Source organism: Mus pahari, chromosome 15 (assembly GCF_900095145.1).
Source record: "Mus pahari chromosome 15, PAHARI_EIJ_v1.1, whole genome shotgun sequence".
NCBI classification, from domain to species: domain Eukaryota; kingdom Metazoa; phylum Chordata; class Mammalia; order Rodentia; family Muridae; genus Mus; species Mus pahari.
Window position 1 is genome coordinate 27,643,131 of NC_034604.1, and position 18,201 is coordinate 27,661,331.

The 18,201-nt window shown below is 49.3% G+C and overlaps 1 protein-coding gene across 9 annotated transcripts in view; it reads left to right on the forward strand.

The window, feature by feature from the left end:
- The window catches only part of Bin1 (bridging integrator 1), a 59,006-nt gene that overhangs the window by 21,683 nt on the left and 19,122 nt on the right, over positions 1 to 18,201 (forward strand). For 5 of the 9 annotated variants that reach the window (XM_021214431.2, XM_029546926.1, XM_021214434.2 and 2 more), the window contains exons 2-7: positions 7,547 to 7,627; positions 13,854 to 13,908; positions 14,050 to 14,144; positions 14,528 to 14,623; positions 15,646 to 15,753; positions 16,406 to 16,498. In XM_021214431.2, the coding sequence (XP_021070090.1) occupies positions 7,547 to 7,627; positions 13,854 to 13,908; positions 14,050 to 14,144; positions 14,528 to 14,623; positions 15,646 to 15,753; positions 16,406 to 16,498 (528 nt within the window). The remainder of the gene's footprint in view (positions 1 to 7,546; positions 7,628 to 13,853; positions 13,909 to 14,049; positions 14,145 to 14,527; positions 14,624 to 15,645; positions 15,754 to 16,405; positions 16,499 to 18,201) is intronic. The other 4 variants (XM_021214432.2, XM_021214443.2, XM_021214445.2 and 1 more) reach the window with 1 other exon arrangement.

Consider the following 18,201-nt stretch of genomic DNA (forward strand, 5'->3'; position numbering starts at 1 on the left):
AGAGAGAGAGAGAGAGAGAGAGAGAGGAAGAGAGGAAGAGAGAGGGGTTGTTATGGAGTTGCTGGAGGGTTTGGCAGGGTGTCTCATACACTGGAGGTGAATGCTGAGCCCAGAGCCTCCCTTCTTACTCTAGGCCAAGAGGAAAGCCACACTGGGCACTGGGGAACTTAGAGAGGACTTCCTTCCTTCCCAGAGGCACAGGTGGCTCTAGCAGGCCCTGGCCTTCGTCCAACAGCTCCTCTCAGCCCTCCCAGGGAAAGGGAAAGTCTCCTTTGCTGCTGCAGAGGGGCTGTACAGCTGGGTGTTTGTGGAAGGAGGTCTGGAGCCATCGAGGTGTTCCGGCTGCCGTTGACAGACACTTCAGCTCCAGTCACATCTGGCCAAGGGCTGAGGATGTGAGGAGAGGAAACCCTGATAGGAGGTGACATTGAGTGGCACTGATAAGGCTTCCTGGACTGCTGGCTCTGGGCCTGTTTAGTGACCTCCTGTGCTGGCAAGCACATACCCATGGAGGTGTGGCCAGTCTAAGTCCTTATCCTTTGTCCCATGTGAAAGCTCCTCTTTGTTCCTTACTAAGTGCCACATGCAGGGTGAGTGTGTGGAGCTGTAAGTGACTGGGGCTTCCTTTTGTCACGTGTGTGAATTAGAATCTACATGACACCCACTGGGATTTCCAGGTGTGTCCTACAACAAGGAGCTGAACCAGGAATACAAATAGACAGCTCATGAAAGACTAGAAAGATGGAGCTAGGGAGGTGACGCAGTGCCAAAGCACTCACTACTCAAGCGGGGTGTCCTGAGGTCAGATCTCTGGAAGCTATGTAAAGCTCAATGTCTGTGATGCCACTAATCTATGGTTAGATAGGGGACAGAGACAGGAAAATCCATGGAAGCTTGTGAGGTAGTCTGCCATCCAAACATGGTAATAAGGTCAGCTCTATATGCCTTGCAGGGCAAATGGTTTACCCACTGAGCCAATTCCCTAGCCTCTCACATGTCAGTCTGATGCTTCTGGGATCTCTCTCTCTCTCTCTCTCTCTCTCTCTCTCTCTCTCTCTCTCTCTCTCTCTCCCTCTCCAGTTCTGTCTATAACTCGGGATACCTGGGTACCACTTCGGCCACGGTCACTCCACCCTTCTCAATCTTCAAACCTTAGCGTAATGTCTGTGCTCTTCAGCTTCTCCTGGTCCAGTCTGCTCCAGATACTGAGGGCCCCCGCTTTCCCATTTCTCTGTGTCTGTGAGCTCAGCACAAGAGACTCCAATGAGAGGGATGAATGGGCTCTGTCTGTGGGAAGAGGTGTGTGTGTGCACACATGCGTGTAAATGTGGGTTATGGAGGAAGAAACATAAGTGACTTCAGCCAGGTCTAGCAGCCCTTGCTACCCTTTCCGGTCTGTGGTCTATGGTGGTCTGTTCTGTGTTCACCCTGGGCTTGCCTGCCGTGTCACGGGCCCTCAGAATCATCTGGGTATGTGAGGACACCCTGTTTGGCCCCTTTCCTGCTCAGCCCACGTTGAGTGGGTGGGGCTCCCAGCAGTGCGGTGAGATCAGTGGGGAGGGGCGTTTGGTCTCTTAGGCTGTTTCTGAAGCTTTCTTCTTGGTGACATCATGACAGCCCGTCGGGAACTCCCTTCTTCTTCTTGGCTGTTAATAGTTTTGGATAGAAGGTAAGGACTCCTGGGTGCTCCCGTCTCATTGTCTTCGTCTATTTCTTGGTGGTATAATACAGGCAGGGTAATTTATAAAGAAAATGCTTTGGAGTTGGGCACAATTGGTGAAGTGCACGCTGTGTAACCACAAGGGTCTGAGTTCACATCCCCAGCATCCTCATAAAAGAAAGAAGGGAGGAAGAAAAGTATTTTAGTCAGTTTGCTGTCACTGTAAAAAGATGCTTCAGTCGACCTAAACATGAGGAAAATGAGTTCTTAGCTCCCTTAGTTCTTTAACAGCCTGCTTGCAAACGCCCTTCTTTCCACCCTACCTCCATTTGCTGGAGATTCTGCCTCTTGGTTAGCTCTTCCCCCTGGACCCTCCAGCTGGCCCTTCTAGCCTCTCTACCTTCTTTTGTGTCAGCCACAGATATCCAGAAACACCCTCAGTGCTACCAGGGCCCCCCAGTGGCCACACTGAGCACGTGGGTAGGCCATTTTTACCATCTTTCTGGTCTCCCATTGTGTTCTGTCCAGACTTACTTCCTGTATCAGCCTGCTTGCAGGAGCCCCTCCTCCCATTCCAACACTGTTCACTGTACATGCCATCTCTTGGTACTGACCCAGAATCCCCCTTTCATCTCTGTCTCACCAGGCTTATTCTTTGTTCTACTATAGCTTACTTGCAGGAGCCCTTCCTCTCACCAAGTCTCTACTCCCTGGGGACTCACCTCTTGGTGTGGACCAAATCTCCCTAGGTCTTTCACATAGCCCCAGCCAGCCTTTCCTCCTAGTCCACCCCATTCCTTTCTGCCACCCACTACCAGGGTCCCTGAAGCCACATTTTCCTAGGATCTAGAGAGGGCAACAGAAACCCAAGAACAAAACACCTACCCAACAAAGATAAGGCTAGATATATTGTCACCTAGAAACACCCCTATCATCATAACTTCAGATGCCTAGACTCCAGTGCAAAAACACAGCATGAATAGTCATGACAGTACACCTTCACCAGAACCAAGGGCTGATTACAGTGGGCCTTGAGAAATACAATATAGTTAAAACACAAATCAAGGACCCCAGAACAGCAGTTATGAATATGCTCAAGGATATTAAAGAGGCTATGAATAAATCCTGTGAACATAAAGAAATAGTTGAATGAACTAATGAAAAACAGTTAAAGACACGAGAGTAGAACTAGAATCACTAACAAACAAACAACCAAACCAAACCAAACCAAACCAAAAAACAAAAACAAAACCAAGATGGAAACAGAACAGGAAATTAATTTAGCATGTCAAACAAAAACCTTAGAGGTAAGCCCCACCAACAGAATACAAGAAAGGGAAAAGGCAACCTCAGGCATTGAAAACAAGGTAGGGAAAAAATAGATACTTAATCAAAAAGTGTTGAATGTTAAAAAAAACTCCCAGGCACAAAACATTCAGGGATACTATGGAAAGACCAAATCTAAGTATAATAGTGATATAGAAAGGAGAAGAAACTCAGGTCAGAGACACAGAAAACATTTCCAAAAAAATCATAGAAGAAAATTTCCCCAGCCTAAAGAAGGAAGTACTTACCAAGACCCAAGAAGCATACAGAACACCAAATAGACAGGGCCAGAAAAAAAATTTCCTACACATAATAATCAAAACACTAAACATATAGAACACAGAAAGGATATTAAAAGCTGCAAGTGAAGAAGATGAAATAACATGTAAAGGAAGGCCCATTAGAATAACACCTGGCTTCTCAGTGGAGACTCTGAAAGCCAGAACGGCCAGGCTGGTGTTCTACAAAGTCTGAGAGACTAACTAAATGCTAACCCTGACTATTGATCATAATTGATGGAGAAAGAAAAACATTCCGTGATAAAACCTATTTATACATTTTCTATCTACCAATCCAGTTCTATAGAAGACACTAGAAGAAAAACTTCAGTCTGAAGAGGTAAACTACACCTAAGGAGACACAGGGACTAAATAGTACCAGAACAGTCAATTAAAGAGGGAGAAAAACCCATACCATAACAACAAACTAACAGAATCACTAAACACTGTTCACTGGTAACTGTGGTGGCTATTCTTGGTTGTCAACTTGACTATCTGGAATGAACTACAATCCAGAAATGGAACACACACATGTGACCCAGATCCTGAGACTGGAAAACACATGCCTTTAATCTAGATCTCGAGGCACACCTTTAATAACTTTTCCCATCCTTTTACCTTGAGATAACGTGAGGTATGTTTCTCAAATGCAGCAGGAAGACGAATCTGGCTTTCTAATCCAATCTGTTCATCCTGTGTCTGGGCTAATCCTTCTACTGGAGGTCTACATAAGGACAATGGAACAAGGAAGGGTTTATTCTTCTTTCTCTGCTTGTACTTAACTTGCCAGCACAACTGTTGGAGCTGGCTTCTTCGGGGTTCCAGTTTATACAGAAGGCCAGCTGAAACACCCAGCCTCATGGGGCCGAGCAACTACTAGACTCTTGGACTTCCCTTTCACAGCTGGCCATTGTTGAGTTAGTTGGATTGCAGCCTGTAAGTCATTCCAATAAATTCCCTTTATATATAGACTCATTTCATAAGTTCTGCGAGTCCAGAGAACCCTGACTAATACAGTAACTCTCAGTATTAACCATTAAATTCCCCAGTAAGACAGATGAACAGATTGGATTAGAAAGCAAGATCCAGCTTTCTGCTGCATCTGAGAAATACATGCAACCATTATCTCATGGTAAAAGGAAACAAAATGTTATTCCAAGCAAATGAATCTATGAAGCAAATATATCTAGCCATTTTTAATATCTTACAAATCAGACTTTAAGCCAAAACTGATCAGAGGAGGTAGGGAAGGGTGCTATATACTCATCAAACAAAACATCCACCAAGAGGAGAGTGCAATCCTAAACACTTATACATCCAAGACAAGGGCATGCAAACTCATAAAAAGAAACACTACAACAGCTAAAATCAAATATTGACTCTCATACAGTGATAGTGTGTGACTTCAGTACCCCACTCTCACCAATAGACAGGTCGACCAGAGAAACACTAAACAGGGAAATACTGGAGCTAACAGACGGTATACACGAAACAGACTTAACAGATATTTACAGAACATTCCACCTAAGTACGAAAAAATTTTCCTCTCTGAACCTCATAGAACTTTGTCCAAAACTGACCACATACTTGGACACAAGGCAAGTCTCTACAGATACGAGAAGATTAAAAAACACCATGCATTCTATTCGATCACCGAGGAATAAAGCTGAGTATCAGTAACAAGAAAAACAACAGAAAGCGTACAAACTCATGGACACTGAACAACTCTACTAAACGAAAAGAATGAGTCAAGACAGAAATTAAGGAGGAAATCAAAACATATTTTAGAATTGAATGACTATGAAAATAGAACATACACCAAAACTATGGGAAACAGTGAAGGCAGTTCTAAGAGGCAGGTTTATAGCACGAAGTGTGTGTGTGTGTGTGTGTGTGTGTGTGTGTGTGTACACATATGAGAGAGACCCCATATAAACAACTTAAAAATACACCTGAAAGATCTAGAACAAAAAGAAGAACTTATACTCTCAATGAATTAAATGGCAAGAAATAATCAAACTCAGGGATAAAGATGAATAAAATGGAAACAAATAAAATCAATATGAAGAATCAATGAAATGAGTTGGTTCTTTGAGAGCATCAATAAGATTGATAGATGCTTAGTCAAATTAACTAAAAGGTGGAGAGAGAAAACTGACAAATTAGAGATGAGAAGGGGGCATAACAACAGACATCAAAGAAATCCAGAGACTCATAAGGACAAACTTCAAATATCAGTACCTCATCAAACTGAAAAACCTAAAGGAAATGAATAAATTCCTTGATATATATGACCTGCTGAGGTTAAATGAAGATCAGATAAGCAATTTAAATGGACTCATCAGCCCCAGTGAAAGAGGAGTTGTAATTAAAAATATTCCCAATGAAAAAGAAGCCCAGGGCAATGGGCTCAGCATAGAATTCTATCAGACCTCCAAAGAAGAATTAACACCAGCATACCTAAAACCATTCCACAATGTAGAAACAGAAGGAGCATTGCCTAATTCTTCTTATGAGGTCACAATTATCCTGATACCTAAACCAAAGACTCAATAAAGAAAAAGAAAATTACCAACAAGTTTCTCTTATGAACCATGGGCCCAGGGGGGAAAAAAAAATCAAACACTACTAGTCTACTAAAAGAACATAGCAATAAAATGACTCCTAATGACATTCTGTAATAGTCATAGGTCAGTTGCTTTGCTCAGCCATCAACAGAGATGGGAGCTAACACAGAGACCCTCAGCTGAACAGTATGCAGAGAGGGAGAGAGGGAGAGAGGGAGAGATTCTGGAGCACCCGGTCCTCAATGGGAAGTCTCCATCAACCTCTCGCTCAGGGTTCAGGGATCTTTTGGGAACACGAGGCAGAAAGATTGTAAGAGCCAGAGGTGATGGATGGCTCTACCAAAATCGTGTTCTTCAGATACCACAAGTCCGATGTCCAGATGAACCCTTCGATACTGTGGCAGCATGTAAAGGCCTTGCACAGGTTTAAGCCAGAAGGGGTTTCAGCGCTGAGAAGGGGAGGTGGCCAGGGGCTCCCACTCCCAACAAGAAGCTCTCTGCCATTGGTACCCACTTGCAAAGGAAAAGTTACTTTTCTCCAATGGCGTCTCACTGGGAATATTAACTATACTTCAGGGCAGGGTCCATGCTCAGCAGTAGGTGGTCAACAGAAAGTAAACCCAGTGGTCCTTTTGTCCCATGTTGTTTTGTTTGGACTTTTTATTTTTTTGTCTTATAGGTCTTTGCTTGTATATTTAGATTACTGATTTGTGTGCATGCATGTGTATTTCTTAGCTTTATTTGTTTTGTTTTTGAAAGACAGAAAAAGAATGTGTGAAATTCAGTGGCTAGGAAGGTAGGAGGTTCTGGGAGGAGTTGGGAGAGGGGAAAAGTCTAATTATAATGTATTGTATGAAGAAATTGTTTTCCAATTAAAAAAAAAAGACAGCCCCTCAAACAAACAAACAAACAAACAAACAACAACAACAACAACAACAACAAAACACCACAAAACCAAATCAGAACAAAAGAGGATAATAGGTCTGTGTGGTGCCCATGTTAGAAGTTAAAAATCTTCAGTTGGTTTTGCTCATTGCTTTGGGCTCAGTTTGAGCCGGCATGTCATTTTTGGTAAGTGCTCATGGTTGGAGAAGTTCCTTTTCTTATAGCAGACAGGAAGCAAATGAGAGAGGGAGAAGGGGATGGAGCCCTAGGAGTCCCTTTAAGGGCCTGTCCTCAATGACCTAACTCTCTCCCATGTCCTTGCACATCCCAGTGGCACCAAGGCTTGTAACAAGGTCTTTACCGTATGGGCCTTTGGCAGATAGTTGGAGGAATGCTTATCCAAATTAATATGTACGAGGGAGGGTGTGTGCATCACTGCGGGATACTACTCAGTTTTACACAAGGAATGAGCACTGGTGGGACTTGGTATTGAATCCGAGTCCTGGAACCAGCCACGTGTCAGAACTGAAGTGCACCACGCAAGCCAGTCCATTGTAAGAGCTGACCTACTCTCTTGATGATGGCGCCCATTTTTCCACCTGTGATGAAAAAGCCTTCTAGGCCTGGTTACCTTCCATTGGGTCCTCTGCCCACACTGCCTGGTTAGGATAAAACTTCCAACACAGGAAGTGTGGGCATACAACCATTCTGCCCATTGCACAAGGGACAGTCCTCATGATCTTTGGGCCCCAGCCTTTCCTGACTGAGCACCCTTGTTCCAGCCCCTGAACTTCTCAAGCTGATGATGCCCCCTTCTCTCTGTGTGACAGGTCCTGCAGAAACTGGGGAAGGCGGACGAGACGAAGGACGAGCAGTTTGAACAGTGTGTCCAGAACTTCAATAAGCAGCTGGTGAGTGTTTATGGAGGTGGAACAGCGTTTGCCAGGTTGGAGATGGTGAGGACCATGTTTGTGGAGTAGGAAAGCTCAGAAGAGGGAATGGTGTGGGTCGGCGAGGTTGTGGAGGACCCTTTCATAGATCAAGCAGCGAATCTTGAAGATGTAGGTTCAATTATTCATGGCCATCCAGCTTTGGAAGTAGATCCAGAACCAGCTTGTCTAGCTCTATAGCCTGGCAACACTCTCACGGCATCCTTACCAGGATACATCCTAGGCTTGATTATGTAGACCATGTGGAGGAAACAGATACAAGGAAGGACTTTTCCGAAGGGAATACCCTGAACATCCCATGGACATGACCTTCACCATCCCCTGGTTGAGGGTTGGCGAAAGGCAAGGCCGCTGAGGGAGGCTAAGCTAGCTAGGTCAACAAGCCTATGGCTTCTTCAGGATAGACCCCTGAGAATCTGAGGCCACAAAGAAAGGGGCAGGGGATGGGAGGTAAGGTTAGAGCTCTGATAGAAATAGGGTGGGGTAGGCCCAGGCTGTAAGACTCCAGCTTCGTGGTACTGCTAGTCTATGATGGGCCTTAGATAGCATTGAAGGTGCCCATTGAAGCCTCTGTAGCTGGTCTGGAACCCAGGAGAAGGGTCTCATTGGCTTGGACCTGGGATCTGGGAGCAATAGCACACTGGGAGAAAGCTGGAGCATGCTAGGAAGGCCAAAGAGGATTCTGGGAGAGGGTTGGTGAGCATCGGGAGAGAATGGGGAAGCATGTCAGGAGAGTGCTTAAGGACATGGCGCGGGGCCTGCCAGAGATAGCCAACGCAAGGGGTTCCCCAGGGCAGGAGTGGGAGCCACCGTGGCTACTTGTCCCTCGGGCCAGTAATGAGAGGTGAGTACGTCCCCCTGACAGGGGGCACCTTCTGCCTTAGCTTCTTCGTCTGCCAAATGGAAGCTTGAACAAACCAGTCAGAAGCCTCAGCCTCCGAGTCCGTCTCTTGTGAGGCAAGGCATGTCCCCACCTTAGCTGTTTTCTTCAGGCTGTGAAATGCAGCTTTGAGGCCCCCTTGGAGACTGCTATTACCTATGTACTCACTGTGGGCCATGCGTAGCCTTGTCTGCCTTTCGGGCTTGCTCGACCACACAGTTTACGTAGTGCTTGGGACGGTGTCATGTCTGGTAGCAAGCGCTCAACCAACCGAGCTAAACCCTCAGCTTCTGGTGTTTTCTTTATTGTCAGAGGAAGCCCTGTGGTGAGGAGCAGCTAAAGCCACATGGCTAGTTTAGAGGGCGTGGAGCTTGAAATTTGGACTCTGGGTTGTTTCACTTCCTCTACGTTCACGCAGCCCCGAGGTGGATGCCGTGAGCTCGGAGTGGGACTGCTCATGTCTCTGAGGCAGGCTGGGCTGGTAGGGGGAGGACAGGAAAGCACAGAGACAGGAGCTGAGGTCCACGTGACCTGGGCCAGCAGAGTGGCACTTCCTGTTCTTCCCATAGTGTTTATAGGCGTGGCTCTGGGCCTGGAGGGTACCTGCTGGGATTTCTAAGTTCTCGTTTTCCAGAACAGGGACTCGAACCACCAGCACGCGGATAGTGACAGAAACAGAGAACTCTTCTAAGTGAGGGGCAGTTTTGCGATTGCTGTTTTGGGGTGTCCTTTGCATCACTTGGAGGTTATACAGGTTTGGACCAGCCTGGTGTGTATGAGGGATGACTTAGCAAGGGGGTGGGGTGTGGAAAGGGCATGGGGGTGGTTCTCTGTTCCTGGGGGGGGGAGAGAATCCAGGAGCTTTAGTGATCTGGGTCCTCTGCCAGCCTGCAGAGCTGAGATCAGAGCAGGTTATAGGAAGCCCCACTTTGTCCTGTGTCTCTGGCTGGAGCCTTCAGCGTAGTGAGCCCAACTCTGTTAGTATGGGGCTGACAATGTGTTCAGTCTCAGGGCAGTCCATCTCCGACTCCTTCTGTGTCCTCTGGAGGTGGCAGAGGTGACCTGCTGTTACTTACTCTCAGCTGACCCAGGTGGACGGCTCTCTTCCAGCCCAGGTGGCGCCAGTCACAGCACAGCCACCCTTGACTTCTGCCTTGTCCTGAGTGACCGAAACGGGCAGAGCTGGTAGGCTCTGAGGTCCTTGGCGGTTAAGATTCAGGTTTACCTTTCCAACTATGCTTGGTTTGTTCACACAAAGATTCTTTACGACAATTCTATACAGAGATTATGGTAGTCTCATTTAAACAGACCAAGTGGGGAACCATTGGGCAGAATATGCAGGCTTCTACTGGGATTTTTCTCCAGGGAGGGCATTTTGGGTCAGGTTTGACCCATGGTGTTAGGTCCTTCAGCTGTGTCAGATTGGGAGGGTGGCGCTGTTGAAAGTTCCAGATTGTCTTTGAGAGCAATGGTCGGCACTGATGGGTACAGCAAAGGTGTAGGAAACTGGAGCCAGAGCCACACGACGGCCAGGCACAAAGTCCCCTTGCCCGTTGGGATCAGTGCAGAAGCTTGAGCTGCCGTCTCAGGAGCACAGCGGTACAATCCTGGGGCCACCTCCAAAGTTCCAGCTTTTCCATATTGTCCCAGTGGGTGTGAGACCTGGGCCGTCCGGGCTCTCAGCTTGGGGCTGATTCATAAAAATAGAGGAGCTGTCTTAGGCTTGGCTCCCATCAGAGTTGGCTTGTGGTTGGCTCCTTAACTGACCAGTGCAGATGTGGATGCTTGGAGCCAGCCATCAGACTGAGCTCAGGGACCCCGTGGGAGAGCTGGCAGAAGGACTGGAGGAGTGGAGGGGGATTGCAACCCCATAGGAAGACCCTGACCACCCAGTGCTCCAAGGAGTGTACAGGGAGGGATCCGTGGCCCCAGATACATAGGTAGCAGAGGATGGCCTTGCCTGACAGCAACGGGAGGGGAGGCCCTTGGTCCTGTGGGGTTTGATGCCCCAGTGTAGAGGGATGTTGGAACAGTGGGGCGGGAGAGGGTGGGTGGGTAGGGGAGCACCTCATGGAGGCAAAGGGGAGGGGGGAGGATGGATGTGGGATCAGGGCGGGGTTTGTGAAGAGGTAACTGGGAAGTGGTTTGTCATTTGAGATGTAAACGAATGGAATGATTAATAAAAAAAGATCTTGTAGGTATTACTTTATTCAGAGTTACACAAAATAGTTTCAAGTGTGTCCTAATATGGATCCTAGGGAGACTGTGTGCTTCCAGCCTCCAGTACTGCATACCCTATTCAACCGTCTGGAAACTATCATGGGATTCCAGACTGGCTGATCTCTTACGTGTACGGCTGCTCTAGAATGCTGGGTCCTAAGGCTCACTGAGGTGTGAAAGCCTACTCTTGGCTGTTTAGAGTAAAATGCTGTCCCTGGCACTGAATGCCTAGCAGCAAGAGTTGGGGCTGAAGCCAACTGTCCCTAAAACAACTAGGAGCTGGGAGTCTGAGTCTGCAGGCTTAGGGTGGGACTGAGTAGAGGAAGGCCTAGCAGGGGTGTGTGGAGGCTGGCTGGACTCGGCCTCCTCTGGCTCTGTGTTAGACCCTTACTAACACTCATGGGCCCAGCTGAGCAATGGCCTAGAACATTCTTCCCTAGCTGGACTCTAATGGCACCGGAACTCAGGGACTTCTAGAGAGTTACTGCCCAGCCATCCTATTTAGGTACCAAGGAAGACAGTTCTTGGTCGTCCCTTGCTCACAGCTCAGTGTCTGGGAGGCACAAGGAGCCTTGGTACAGCCTGCAGCTGTTGAGCAAATGCATAGCCCAAGGGGAGCCTCTTGCTTTGGTACAGGGTAGGCACAAGCTTTGGGAGAGATAGGAAGGGGGCTGAAGGTACGGCTGGGGTAAGGGATGCTTAACAGGAAGAGAAGCTGGGTCTGGAAGGTTCTATGGCACTGGGTAATAGAATAGCATTACCTCAGGAGCACACTTTAATTCTCATCCCTAACAGTGAAGGATTTAAGGTGTTAAAGTGGGAACACTTTGGAGTACCGGGATTCTAACTGTCCAGTGCCGCAAGCCTCACATCCTGTCTTGGGACACTTCTAGGTCAGGCTTTTGTTTCTTCATTTAATTTGTTCCCAGTGAGCCTTGAGCCAGGGCTACATGCCAGGTGGTCAGCCTCCCTTATCTGCGTGATGTTCATCTGTGGATTTAACTAACTGCAGAGCGAAGATGTTCCTAGAAATAACAACAACCAACAAGATTATATAAACAAAAGCAACGCAGTGTGCTGTTCATATGCCATTTGCATTATGAATAATGTATAGATAGATGGCGTACAGTACACAGGAGGACACACTCGGAGTCAGTGCGTATTCTTTAGCATTCTTTAGCTTGTGCATCGGTGGGCGTGGGTGTCTGACAGGGCTCCAGGATGGGCCTCCAATGTTTCTCAAAGTACAGCTAACCCCTAGGGGTACTGAGAGAGTTTTAGAGAGAGATTTTGATCCTTTCACTATCTCTGGTTTATTTTTCGTGTTTTTCTTAAACCACTGCTGCTGGCGTCCCCCTCGGCCGTGAAGCAGAGTGCAGATGACAAAACTTGGATTTCACCCAAGTCTAGCGTAGTGAACTAGTGAGTTTGTTGGAGCGTGCACGGGTGACTCAAAGGCAGCTGTGTACTGAGAAGCCCACCCAGCATGGGTAATGACTCACCAAAGCTGTACCCCTGGAGTTTCCTGACTTGCAGGCAGTGTGGCTGGCTGGAGAGTCCCCCCACCTCCACCCCCAGCAATTGTTCCTGTTTATATAACCTTGGGGAGGGAGCTTATAGATCTGCACAATTCAGGAGCTTCTTGGGAGACATTGTGAGCAGTTACCCAGCTAACCGGAGCACGTCCTCTGCTTGGGGGTACTCCCTGAACCTCCCAGGCTTTGTATGATGCTGACCTCAGAGCATCTTTGTCAAGTGGTGGTAGTGATGGCAAGCAGATGGTACACAGGGCTGTGGGCACCAGGGAGACGTGCAGGTCCCAGCAGAGGAAGAAGGATGGGCAGTAGAGGTTAGAGCGTGCTGGGTTGAGCCAGGAAAGTGGCCAGTCCCTGAATGCCCTCCCTGGAGGTGGACCAGTATGGGCAAAGATCATCTTCAGGCTGGGGTGCTGCACCCTCTAGGTCTCCTGTGCCTATGTCATGGGTATATCTCCATCCCTCTCCTCCAGAGTGGGAGGGGCCGAGACAGACCAGCATCAGCTGCATACCCCCTGCCAGTATGAAACCCACCCCCTGAGGCCTGACTTCACAGCTCTGGGGCCCGGGTGTCTCATCTGAGCTGTTCCCGAGCACTTGTGGTAAGCCAGGCAGGGTCATTATTTAGTTTGTATTCGCGAGGCTCAGAGAAGTATACTGACTTGCTTATTATTACTTGCTTATGACCCTCAAACTTGTTTGTTCTTTCCTTCCGCTTAGCACTTCGGGTAGTCTGAGGACTCTCTCCTGTTGTAACCCGCCTGGTACCCTGGTCTCAGCATGCCTGGTCCATTTCTCTATCATACCATCCTCTCTGCTGCCTCTGGGGTTCTGCTACTCTGCTAGCTTGGAAAGCGTCTAGCCGGCTAACTCCTCTACAGCCTTCTCCACCCTCTCTCTCACCTGGGCTGGAGGCCCTTGGAGTTCTTGGCAGTATCTCTATACTTCTGCTAACTCTGGGCTTTTCTTCTTCTTGGAGTCTGCCACCTTCTATCCATCAGCACCATAGTCCCTGTGAGGACGCACAGGAGCTCTGTGTGCTTATTATTACTTGGGCACTGTGGAAGTCTCTGTTCCTAGGTGCTACCTAAAATTGCAGAACAAGGTGCCTGCTGGGCCTTGAACCCACCTGGTCATGTTTCTGTGCTCATTTGTCACACGTTCACTGTCATCCGAGATCAGAACGGCTGCGTTTGTGTACTCTGTATGCTATCACATACATACATACATACATACATACATACATACATACATACTACAGTGTGACATCACTGTGCAGGAGTCTCATCTTCTAGCCATTCTTACACTACTGAGTGGTGGCTGCCAAGTGAGAACTGTGGAGCTCCCAGAGCAGGGAGTAACAATGACGGGGACAATGAGTGGCCAGAGGGCCCCAGCTGCTACTCTCTGAGGTTCCACCTTGTAGGGAGAACACAGGTTGGTGGCTGTTGGCAAGACTAAAGACTGGTTTGTCATGCAGTAGGTAGTAGGAAGGGGAGGGTTGGTGACCAGTGTCCCCAGGACCTGACCTTGTTCTTGACTTTTCTGGCAGACAGAGGGTACCCGGCTGCAGAAGGATCTTCGGACCTACCTGGCTTCTGTTAAAGGTAGGGTACGTCTCTCTGTAAGGATTTGGGGCTGTCGAGCTGAGGTGGGCCAAGGTGTGGGTCAGCTGGGCCACGTTTGCGGTGGCAATGGCTGGATGGGGGATGGCACGTGGAGCCCATGCACCTCTCCCTACCCCACAGCCATGCACGAAGCCTCCAAGAAGCTGAGTGAGTGTCTCCAGGAGGTGTATGAGCCTGAGTGGCCTGGCAGGGATGAAGCAAACAAGATTGCAGAGGTAAGCATGGGTGGGTGCCCTTGATTCTTCCCCCAGGGCCCTTTTGGCTTCAGCTCCTGTCACCGCAATGTCTCACCTTCTGAGGCAAGCTACGCTGATTCTCTGGCACTCATACACAGCGTAGACCTAGCCAAGTTGCCTTCCTATTCTGCAGGCTATGCTTCTGGCACTTGTCACACTGGCCTTTGAGAAAGTCATACAGTCTCCCTTGCCGACCCTGATAGTCTTTACTGTATCCATACCTTGCTGTCATCCCGGGGACACCGAAACCTCGGGAAACTGAGGCACTGAGAGTCCGTAGAGCTTTGAAGTGCTGGACTCCGTGACGAGAGCCGTGGACAGTGTGGCTTAGCTCTACAGATGGTCCCGTTCCTGTGTTTCAGAACAATGACCTACTCTGGATGGACTACCACCAGAAGCTGGTGGACCAGGCTCTGCTGACCATGGACACCTACCTGGGCCAGTTCCCTGATATCAAGGTAAGAGATCTCTGGGCCGATCATCTTGCCTGGGCTTGGAGCTTGTGGGAGGATCCTACAATGTAGGGCTGGCTCAGGTAGGAGGTGACTTCCCTGTGGTCAGGCGTCTGCTTAACCTGGCAGTTTGTCTCTTCAGGATTGGTCTATCTGAGACCAGCCACTAGCTGGTGATATCTCCTAGGGGAGATATAGGGCACTGATAATACCCCAAAGAAATAATTTTACCCAAGTGTGCTCATAGTTTCTTGGGGGTTATGCCTACCGTAGCTTGAGTGACAGCTTGCAAAGCTGCATCCCTGGCGCCCCTGCACAGCTTTTGGACAGCGTGGCAAGTGAGAACATTTCCTTTCCAGTAATCGTTACTACTGAGACAACCTCAGGCAGGGGCACAGGTGTGAGGAGGTGTGTAAGCACATGTAAACCAAAGGTCCCTGCACGTGTGCTGTGAGTTTGGTAGGGCGCGTATTGCCCGTTAACTGTGTGTGTTTGGTAGGGCGCGTATTGCCCGTTAATGGTGTGTGTTATGTTTATGTTATCCAATGTTCAGAAACCTGGTGACTTCTGCTGGAACTGCATCTGTGCTTGGAGCCTTGTATACTAAGGTTTCTGCTCATGCCTCTGGGCCCCTAGGTGCTCTGTCTATGGATGTTCATGAGTCTAAGGAGCCTACGGTGTCTAGGAGGGTTATCTCATTCACAGGCAGTGCAGGTATATAAAGCCACTGATATGAGCGGTTCAGGAATCTGGGACCTGGCTAAGGAAGAGGTTCAGCTCAGATGGTCCTGGCTAGAGCGTTCTGACAGGTGAATCCCTGTTGCCAGGGAAGTGGGTGACACAGAGAGGACAGAGTGCCCCGCAGAGAGAGCTTCCTGCCTCCAGAAGGTTCTGTAGCCAGATTGGAGTCTGGACCCAGATACGCTACTTCAGGCCCTGCTGTGTTTCTCTTGCCTGCCTTTCTCTGGGCCCAACCTGGGGATCTTGGCACCAGGCCCCACTGATCCCTCCTCCTCTCTGCTCCCTAGTCGCGCATTGCCAAGCGGGGGCGGAAGCTGGTGGACTATGACAGTGCCCGGCACCACTATGAGTCTCTTCAAACCGCCAAAAAGAAGGATGAAGCCAAAATTGCCAAGGTAAGGGTGGGCTGCGACAGGGTCAGGGAATCCAAGAGAGTTTAGCCCAAGGTTCCCAGCTGTGGGTGGGGATGGTGCTGAGCCCAGGGCCAGATGGAAGACCCTGTGGTGGGTGCCTAGGGAGGCGGGTGGGGGCTGTTGCTGGCCTCTTTCTACCCTTTTGCCCTGCTCTGAGGCAGTTTTCCAGAATGAGAATAGACCCAGCTTGGGTTTCCCTGGCAAGGCACTATCTTGCTCAATGCACTGAGCGGAATTCTGTCATGGGATCTGATGTGACTCTGTCTTGCTGGAACAAGCCTGTGGGCTGGTCACATAGTCCTGTGGTGTATGGGTGGGTGGCGGAGCCCTATGTACTAAACCCCTCTATCCTGCTTACTTTTTTCATAGCTGTTGTGCAGTTCAACACCCGCTCTCCACACCCACTTGGGTGGGAGTCCCCTTATTTTCTCAATCTTGGGGGTTAGGGAGGGGAGAGGCCACACCTGCTGCAGGCCTGCCTCCAGATGGGGGCTGGCTTGTCTGTCTCTGCATGGGAGTGTGGGCTTGGTGTTTAATTATCTATGTCTCTGTTTTTTTTTTCCTCCCACCTCCCTCCTGTCTCTCCATTCTCCTTTGCCTTGACCTCTCCTTCCCTTCCCCTCCTTTCCCCCAGCCTGTCTCGCTGCTTGAGAAAGCCGCCCCCCAGTGGTGCCAAGGCAAACTACAGGCTCATCTTGTAGCTCAAACTAACCTGCTCCGAAATCAGGTGATACTGGCTTCTAACCTTGCACGTGCTGGCGCCTTCTGGTCTGTTTTCCTCTCCTGGGGGGTCTGTCTTCCCGGCCTCCACAAGCTTCCCTGGGATAAGGGAGGGCTCATCTTCTTCCTGGGGTTTGGAGGCAGGAAGGGCCAGTGTCTGAGCTGGAGGAGGCATGTGTCTCGGGGTGGGGTTCGGTGGGGCTTTTAGATTCCGTTGAGACTCCTATTTTAGAGACACCAGACCAAGTGTCTAGACGTTGTGGCTGACCCGGGCACCTACCCAGGTCTGTGATCTTTTCAGATGGCTAGCACCCTTACTGTACCAGGAACACCTTTAAGTATCCCACTGTCTCTGGGGGCTCCTGCCCTGTTCCTCAAACTGTTTGGAAGCTCCAATGTTATTTTGAAGAAACCTACCTGCTCCCAATGACTCTCTTACTCCCAGGATCCCAGAGCTGGCTGTAGCGGAGTCAAGCCCTGGAGTAGTTAACCTGGTCCTTGGTCTGGGCTCCATGAAAGTGGTCCTTGCTACAGAGGACTCAGAGCCTGGCCACTGGAGGAGACTCCAGGAAGCCCCTGTATCCTGGCTAGGATGCTAAGACCTACCTGGGTCCAGAAAGGTCATCCTTTGGAGATTCCATGAAGGGCAAAGGTTGAAAAGGACTTTCTACTAAACATTGGGCTCTACCACCACCCTGCCAGGGGATCCTACAGTCTTCTTGGTGTCCTGAACCTGGAACTGGCTAAAGTTTGGCTGGTGTCTGCTAGAGATGAGGCAGGTAGATCAAGAGAAATGGACCACATTTTTGTTTGTCCATTTGATTTTTCTTCCAATCTTGCTTGAGACTCAGGAAACCCTTTGTAGAGGGGACAAGGCAGGTAGCCAAGACTTGACCCAGGAAGAGGTCGGGTTTCTCCTGGACAGTGCCCCATTTTTCCGGGGCCACCTCCCGATTGATTTCATCATCTCCAACTGCACGGATCAAATGTGCAGGACGAGGAAGGAGGAGATCCGACCTGACAGCGCTAGCTGCCTAATTTCTGATGTGAACCACTGCTTAATTTCTTGAAGCCCAAGGCTTGGGGCTAACTTTGGAGGCGCTCAGAGCCTGTGGGTGTGGATTTACAGTTCTGGAAACGCCCACTGAGCCGTGGGAGGTAGAGCAGGAGAAATATGCGGACGCGTGCGTGCGTGGTGGGAGGGGCTAGACCTGGAGCCAGGTTTGCATTTTGAGTTCCTTCCCCCCTCAATGTGGAGTACTTTCAATGAATTGGAGCGGCCCCTGGGACACTTTAGGCCCTGGGACAGGGTCTGCCTGATGCTTTAGGGCTCCTGAGATGGGTGTAGGTTGGGACATCGGGCTTGGAAGGGCCCCTAGGTCATTGTGGGGGAGCAGCAGGGGAGGCTGAGCAACAGGGTCACCTTTCAGATGCTGGGCCGGTTCACCTTTCCCATGGGACACCTCCCTCTTGTCCCTCCCCTCCTAATGCCTAGCTGGAAAACTAGAGCAACCTTATAGCTGCTCCTGTCACTAGTAGGCACCATGAGCAAGCTGTGAGCTTCAACTTGGGACCCTAATCCACCCCGAGAGAAGACTTGACTTTAAGGGTCAGTGTATCATCCTCTGCTGGCTGTGCTTGTAGAACGGACTGGCTTTCCTCTGGCCCTGGCTGGTTCTGGGAGCTCTGCAGACTTGCTCCAGCCTGTTG